The sequence below is a fragment of the Myotis brandtii genome, unplaced genomic scaffold (genome assembly GCF_000412655.1).
Source record: "Myotis brandtii unplaced genomic scaffold, ASM41265v1 scaffold125, whole genome shotgun sequence".
NCBI lineage: Eukaryota > Metazoa > Chordata > Mammalia > Chiroptera > Vespertilionidae > Myotis > Myotis brandtii.
In genome coordinates this window covers 12,531,770-12,540,348 of record NW_005354385.1, presented here as the reverse complement: position 1 = coordinate 12,540,348, position 8,579 = coordinate 12,531,770, and the positions used below count along the sequence as shown (strand labels likewise).

The window sequence follows — 8,579 nt, the reverse complement described above, 5'->3', positions numbered from 1 at the left end:
TTGTGGGATGGGCAGATGGTCCACCCCCTCCTCCTCCTCCTCCTCCTCCTCCTCCTTTTAGGAGCCGGAATGGGTAGGGCGGTGAAAGCCTCCCGCGGCTTTCCAGTCTCCCAGCCCGGAGCCCGGTGTGTCCGCACACAGTAGTAACAGGGGTGACTGAGTGACTCTCGGGGGCACAGGGGTGGTGAGACCCTCGGGAGGGTGGAGCGCCAAGGTGCTGAGTCCCCCACCCCAGGCAGAGGCACTGGGCGCCCGGCGAGCCTAGCGGTTAGCGATGCTGCTGCTGTGGTCGCTGCTGCTGCTGCTGTTGCTGGGAGCGCCGGCGGCTCCTTCTCCCGAGCCGGTTCCCGAGTGGCAGGGTGAGTGCACCCCAGGTGGAGGGACCAGATCGGCACGTCGGGGCTGGGGTAGGCAAGGGAGTGGAGAAAGGGCGAACCTGGGCGGCGAGCGAGGGCAGCCAGGGAGGCCGAGTTACCTGGTGGCTGCCTATCTGCAGTCTGAGCAAGCCCTGCACCCCTTCCTCGGAGTCCTGCACCCCCTTCCTCGCCCCGCATCCTCCAGGCTTCAGCCCGGGGCGCAAGGAGGGGCGGGGCCTGGGCTTGCAGGCAATTCTGCTCCACTCTCTGGCCGCGAGAGCCGGGCAGAGGAGGGTCGGAGGCGGTTCAGAACGTCAGCTTCCGAGAATTGTTTATTTGGGAGGAGCATCTCTCGGATAAATGATGGCGAAAAGATGTTCCATTTTGTCCCCTCCCAAAGCAAGTGCTCTGGGTGTGCGCCGCCACTTGTGGAGTGGCCCACGGAGGGGAAGAAAGCTTAATCTTCTCTGTTATCGCCTCTCAGACCTGATGGGGGAGAGGCGCCCCTGTGGCCCTGACCAGCTGTGGGAACTGGAGCAAGTTGCCGTTTTGTCCTCATTTTCCCTCGTTATGGACAATGGGGTCTGCGCTATCCATAGGGCGGCTGAGGATTAAGGGAGACCCTTCGTAAGGCCCGTGGCACCCCAGGGATGGAGAGTTCCTTCAAAGTAACCCGCCTCCCACCCCACCTGCAACACATGTGCTCACACACGGGTCAGCTCACCAAACATTTGTTGGGCACCGACTATACGTAAGATTGGTAAAGGGATGTGTAAAGAGACATGCGAGGCTGTCCTGCAGGGGCCCCGTTAGTGAATAACTGCACGGGCTGCCTCAGCAGCAGAGAAGACAGCATCGGAAAGTGGAGGCTCCATGTGAAGGGTCGCAGGGGGAAGTTCAACCAACCAGTGGGAGCCTGGGGCGGCCTCCATTCGCTCTCCCTTTGGGGATAAGTTCTTAGAGGGGGTAAAACAAGGTGTCATCCATGGCTACGTTCATTGTTCTCCCTCTCAACATCTTGTGTGTGCATTTTTGAAGTGTCTTTTCTGAGCTGTATTCTCTAGCACTCCCAGGAGGCTTTGTCAGGAGCAGGTCGAGCAGTTCTTATTCCAAAGTGGCCAAAGGAAGGAGGCCTCTTCCCTCCTGGGTCAGTTCAGTAAAAATGCTTCTGTGGATGCACATCTGACCTGCAGTGTGATCCGTGGCCACTACGAGTTTACTGTGCGGTACTTACTCCGTTTTAAAGTGTGGGCTTTGCCTGAGCACTAGGTACCTGGGACGGGGCAGCAGCAGCCCCTGGGACAGGAGCTGGAACCGAGCCACAGAGAGAGAATGCGCTGTGATCCTCTGAGCAGGGTTTAGTACGGATGGGCTAAGCCTTTCTATATGTAGCCGACCCAAATCCTGGCCCGAGAGGTTTCTAAGCAGTGCCTTCTCTTTAGTACTCAAGGACGTTCTGAAGCCAGACCATCTGCTACTTCCTATATGTTCCAGGTGACAGCATATGACACAGTTGGCACGGAGATTCTTCAGATATGAAAATGCTGCCTCTGGCGTTCTAAGGAGCACAGAGATTATGTGGCATTGAGTGTCCCAATCCTCAAAAAGGCTCCCCTCCTGGACTCCAAACACCCACATCAGTGAAATTTCAAGTATAATCTAGACAGGTTTGAAATCAAGTTTTTCCTGCCTATACACAGATGGAAAAACCAAAATCTTAGCACTGGAAGGGACCTGACACATTGTCTCCTCTAGCCATCCGTTTTTCAGGCATGGAAGCTGAGGTGTAGCTGTGTTTTGGGGTGTCTCCGTTTACCATTGTGTTCAATGCACTACACTGACTTGCTTTTAGCCATGATTGGCTTCCACAGATTAACTAGGAAAAAATATGCACCTATTTCAGTTCGATATCCACTAATACATGATATGTAATAATGCAAGGCAGATTATGCACATAGTATTTTTTTATCCGAATTGTTTGATATGTATTATTGATCGTTCTGATATGTGTTACAAGCATCCCGGCCTTTCGGGGGAGGGGGAGGCAGACAATTGATGGCATTGCACTGACTTTTCAATCATTTGTCAATGATTTTGCACTAAAAATAAGTAGATGCAGTGTCGTGTAGTAGTTAAATTCATGGGCTCTAGGAATCAGACTGCTTACCAGCTCTGTGACCTTGGGCAAGTTACTTAACCTCTCAGTTTACTCATATATAAAAATGATCCTAATAATAATACTTAGGAGTTGTTCTTTTGTTTCACATTTAACGCCCTCTTCCTCTGGCCAATCCGGACCATTTTGACAGGTTGGCAGCCGGTAACAATTATTTATTGCCCTGAGCACAGCACCATACTTGGCATGTCTGCAGTCTGTCTTCTGGCCTCTCATTGATTATTCTAAGGGGCTTTATTGTGGTTCTGGAATCAGAACCTTTTCTTCTAACAAGTGCTGCAACTGGATGCTACTTACTCAAATACCCCATATCCTCGAGGACAGTAGAAAGCGTGATGAAGGAAGTGGGGCATCCTGGGGAAAGGTGGGCGTGGTCTCTGTGGAGGTTGCTAAAGAAAATGAACTGGGGGACAGGTAAACGGATTTTGATGATATATTGAGGGCTGAAAATTATATCTGTGAAATGGCCCCAACCAACATAGGAGAGTTTCCTCTGTAACATTCAGCTTCCCAGAGGCTAGAGTGGAGGGAGCCCATGGCTGTATCAGTTGTTGGGAATGGCCAAGGTAGGCTCTTCTGACTGGCCAGTGACCAAGGAAAGTGAAGTGCTGATGCGCGTGAGGTCCAAGGGCTTGACCATGGGGTCCTATCTGGAGAAAAGACTAAACTGGGTGGAGAGGGTGGGGGTATCTTTTGACATCCTATGCCAATGGGAAGAGGGGCAAGGAGCTGGAGGCCTCAGTTGTTCATTCTCTGTCTGTCAAGCACGATGCGCTTCATCTCCCTGTCTTGGTTTAGGTTCACCCAAAAGCAATCACTGAGATGTGTATTTATTTAGATGCAAGTAATTTACTTGGGAGGTGACTCTAGAAGGCATGGTGACGGAGTGAGGAAATGAGACAGGGAAGAGAAGAAAGCCATTATAGGTAACTGGGCTTCAATTTCACAAAAGTCCTCTGACGGACCCAGTGAGGAGAAGCACAGACATTCATCTACCACCCCCACCCGTCATTGATGGGGAGTCCCTCCTGGGTCACTAATCTCCTGGCGCTCTGGACTGCACAGAGCTCTGTCAGGCAGGGAGTCACAGAAAGTCAGGCGAAGTAAATGAGAACTGTGCCAGGTGAGTGGCCTCCAGGGTCGGCAGTGAGGGCAGGGAACCAGCAGAATCTTCCACTCACCCACAGATCGGGGAGACAAAAATATGGTCAGGATCAGATACTGTTCCCAAGAGGCTGAGAGTCCAGAGACAGATACTGAAACATAAGCAATTTCAAAACAGTGCAGTGGGTGTTACGATAATAAGGAATGAGCAAAGTGCTGAAGGGATGCAGAGGAGGGATTGACCTGAGGGACTGGGGACTCACAATAGGGCATTTGTTTTGCTGAAGAGTAAGTAAATAGTTGCCACATGTGAAAAGGAGTTAGAACATTTCCAGGAAAGCATAGAGTATGTGCAAAGGCATAGAATCGCTGTGGGTGGCAGGAGTTCAATGGGCTGAAAGTTCTAGTCTGGGCTCTTTTGGATGGAGGAAAGCGGGCTCTGAAGGTCACTCGGGCAGGGGCTGGATGTAAGGGTGCCAGGATCTCAAGGGGACCCAAGGCTTCTGGGGAAACCAAGAACAAGCCACTGGAATGAACCAAATATTTTTTCTTTCTTTCTGTCAGGGGCTGCTTGATGGTCCCTGTTTGGTTCTCCTTCTGTGAACTAGTTTTTTCTGCTTCGGTTTGCAGGACTTTTCATGTGTAGTTCCCACAGCATCCTGGGAAGAGTTCCTTAATTTCATAGGAGAGGAATCTGGCCACACTGGTCACAGCTGGCTGGCCAGTCCCTGTGCTCTGCCCTGGAATCAGAGGCCTTCTCATGGCTGGTAGGCCATGTAGGGGTGTGAGGTGCACACAGGGATGCTGCCCCAACAGGTCCTGTGGATGAGTAGACCCCCAGAATAGGGTCATGGCAGGACAGGAAGCTGTGACATGTCTATATTTGGAAGCATATACAGTATAGAGAGATGAGGAATGAAGAGTTTGGTTGGAGAGACTATGCTTAAAAGGGGGAAAATCTGATTGGTGATTGGGTACTGCTGAGAAGGGTCTTGTGAGTTTGGACAAAGGGAAACCAGATCACACTTTTAGGTTTAGGAATGGCATGGTCAGTTTGGGACATGAAAAGGGTAATTTGAAGAGCAGCAAAAAGACCATCTGGAAGGTTAACGCAATTTCCCATGAAAAAAGACGCTGATGACCCAAGCTAAAAAGTCAGTCCCAGTAGAAATATTAAGGAGCAGATAGTTTGCATTAAGACTTTTATGGGGTAAAGAGGAAGAAAATAAAAAATGATAGACTCACTGAAAGTTAGGAGACAGGAGAAATGGCGGAATCAGAGGGGTAGACTATACAATGGAACTAAGGAGTTGTGGAGGTAGATTCATTTTCAGCAGTGACCAGAGCCAAGGGTTGGTTGTAGGAGTGATCACTGAAGCGGAGAGCAGGTCCTGGGAGCAGAGGATGAGGAAACAAGCATCCAGAGCAGTACAGACATCCATGTCTGAAAAAAGTTTCGTCAAAAAAATGTCCTTACGTAATAGGATGTGCAGCTGCTTTGCTACTTTCTTCCCTTCTCTTTTGTTTTGTAATGCTCGTCATTAAATTGACCTCATGACCCATTCAATGGGCCACAACCTGCAGTGGAGATAACACCAGGACAGAGTGTTGGGTCATCTGTGTGCAAGTGAAAGGCTTTGGAGTGGGGAGGACAACGGAGAATCTTCTGGTGTCACATAGTGAATGTGAGGAAGAGGTTTAGGGTGGTGCATCTCAGGGTCAAGGAAGGAAAGACAGGGTGCCACCTGGGAGAGGTTTCTGAAGGAGGGTGATGAGAGTCACCACCTGGAGTCAGCAGTGGGGAGAAGTCCTTACCCTGAGATTTTTCCCGTAGCTTCCATTCCTAATGCAAAGGTGAAAAGGCTCCTCTCAACTGCCCCTAATAATATCTAACATTTGGGGATTGGTTACTATGTGCTCTTTTACATATATTAACACATTGAATCCTCACCAAACTCAAGTATTGTTAATACATACTCTTCTTTTACTGATCAAGGAGGGTTAAGTAATGATCTATAGGAACTTGTAGAGTGGGGATTCGAACCAGCCACTTAAACACTAATGCAAAGAACTCTTGGATAGCCTTGTGACTCTATGAAATAGGTCATCCTGATGTTTGAAGGCAGTTACTCTTCTTTTACTGATCAAGGAGGGTTAAGTAATGAGTAATCTATAGGAAGTTGTAGAGTGGGGATTTGAACCAGCCACTTAAACACTAATGCAAAGAACTCTGGGATAGCCTTGTGACTCTATGAAATACGTCATCCTGATGTTTGAAGGCAGCGTGTGATTTAATTTTGTGGCAAGAGGAACTGGAGGCAAGTCTCTTACTCTCTCTGCAGCTCCTCCTTTTCCAAGCCAGTACTTCCCACATGTGGGAGTGAATAGTTCATGAAGCAAAATATAATTGAGCAGAGCTTTTGATTGCTTTTTATTTTTCTAGGTGGTTCCTAAACTCCGGCTTCCCACATGTGGGAGTGAATAGTTCATGAAGCAAAAATGTGCAGAGCTTTTGATTGCTTTTTATTTTTCTAGGTGATTCCTAAACTCTGAGGATTTGGAGTTGAAGTGAAAGCATGTCAGATACTGGTTTAACTGCCCATCCTGACCATAAATCACTCCAGCCATTTGACTTTGTTTCTCCCATCTCTGTTGGTCATCTCTCAGAACCTCTTCCACTTCATGCAATTCTCATCTCAGTTTCTCTCACTGGCTCCTTTCCCCTGAGCTTCTGAGAGTCAGAATGGACTTCCAGTTTTCCTAGCTCTTTTTACAATTTCTCATTAAGCTCCTAACCTCTTTTCCTATTGTTGGCTGGCCCAGTAACTGATACCACACAATGGGGATTCCAAGCCAATGACTGGAAAGGTTGAGCCACACAGAGAGCTCAGTTGTCCCCTCAGCTCCCCTTCCTTGACCTAACAATTTGCTTATTTACATCAGGTTTTCTGAAGAAATAATTCCCTTTTTTTTTTTTTTGCCTCTTGTGAACTCATCCCTCTGTGATGAATCCTCTTATGATCTATTAATGTAACATACTTGAAACATGTATAGACCTTCGCACCCATTTTCTTTTAGAAATTATCCTTAGAAGGCTTTGAAGAGATGTTTCAATTCAAACCTAGGAACATAAATTATATTTTTAATTGATCAAAGGAAATATTACAGTTTGTAAAACAAACAAAACACCTTATAAACACTTGGAGAAGAATATTTTATAAAGCCACTCAATAAAAATGGAGATATATTATTATAATTTCTATAAATTAGGTTCTAATGAAACAGAGCTAAACAAAACAGCAAGAGGTTCCTGTGTGTGTGTCCACATGACTTTTTAATTTATGGCAGTTTCCAGACTACCACAGTTCCAAAGAAATATGCTAATAAAAAATGTTCACTGTTTCTGGTGTTTGGCATTCTGCTCTTGGGAACTTTTCTTTTCTTTTTTAAAATTTATTTTGTATTGGTTTCAGGTGTATGCATAGTGGTTAGACAATCATATACTTTACAAAGTGTTTTTCCAATATTTCAAGTACCCACCTAGCACCGACAGTTATTACAATACAGTATTATTGACTATATTCTCTGTGATGTACTTTACATCCCCATGACTATTCTGTAACTACCAATTTTTACTTCTTAATCTCTTCACCTTTTTCACCAAGGCTCCCAAACCCCCTCCCCTCTGGCAACCATCAGTCTGATCTCTGTATCTATGAGTCTGAGAACTTTCCTTTTCAATTATGAAAATATAAACAGGAAATTCTAAGTGATTATTTAACTATAATATTTGTCCTATTTCACTGCTATTTTGTGTTCAGAGTTAAGATTTGCTTTTTTCTTATTAATATTTATAAAGTGCCCATAGGGATTGAGGTAATCATTATCAGGATCCGGATGAGGCCAGCACTAATTTTAAACCCATTGTGCAAATGGGGAAAGCAAGGCAGATGCTCTTTACCTTCAAGCAGCTCTACCCTGAAAGAAATGTTCTGCAGTTTTCCACAGTCTTTTTCCTATCGTGTTAGCCTTGTACAAATAAGAACAAGGTGGGCTTTATGGGCATGTAACCTGGGCAGTCTCCTAGGGACTCATGCTCAGAAGGGCCTTGAACTTGGGGGTTAATGCTCTGTGGTTTGGGGTCTTGGAATTCTTAAACATTTTTACCTTTGAATTTGTGCTCTGGGCATGAAGTCTCATGGGGCAATGGAGCACGAGCCAGGGGCTTAAACATACCTCAAGCTCAGTCCCTACTTCCCTGGATGGGTTTTCAGCCTCCCGCTTCGTATTCCTATCCTCCACCTACCTGGCAATCAGGTTGCATTGGGGTTGAGGACTGGAGGCCCAGGGTCTAGGAGTGGATGGCCATTGGAATCTAAGGGCAGAGCAAGGCAGCCGCTGTCCCCCTGCGCTGGCAGCACCTCTCTATGTTCAGTGGGGACTAAGCGCAAACCTATCACCCATTCCCAATCCAGGCACTGAATGTGTTCCCAGCCCTTTCTGGCATGGAAGTTGCAATCACGCACATGCTCATGGGAAATGTAGATGGACTCAACTTCCCTGACCCAGACAGTGCCCTGAATTTTCATTTTACATGGGGCCCTGCAAATTAGGCAGCCAGCCTGAATAGGAAGCATGGGGCCAGTTATGGGTTGAATTGTATCCCCCCTCAAAATGTGTATGTTGAAGTCCTAACTCCTGTTAACGTAAAAAAAAAAAAACCATTGAAACCTGTAAAGAATTTTTGTGAGTTTATTTGAGCCAAACTGTGGACATATGCCGGGAAGCAGAACCTCAACGGATTGAGATAATGCTCTGGAGAATGGTGGGGTTACATCTGCATTTATACATTGCAATCAAAGGAGGAACATAGGTGGGTTACATGAAATTCATTGGTGATAGATTAAGGAGGAGGGATAAGCAAAGCAGGGAAACCCCTGGGA

General features: G+C 46.9%; 1 protein-coding gene across 1 annotated transcript in view; it reads left to right on the top strand.

The window, feature by feature from the left end:
- Nucleotides 1–67: 67 nt before the first annotated feature.
- PLA2R1 (phospholipase A2 receptor 1, 180kDa) overlaps nucleotides 68–8,579 on the top strand; it is a 108,957-nt gene continuing 100,445 nt past the window's right edge. Inside the window, exon 1 of the mRNA XM_005859355.2 lies at nucleotides 68–359. Within this exon, the coding sequence (XP_005859417.1) occupies nucleotides 275–359 (85 nt within the window). The 5' untranslated portion in view covers nucleotides 68–274. The remainder of the gene's footprint in view (nucleotides 360–8,579) is intronic.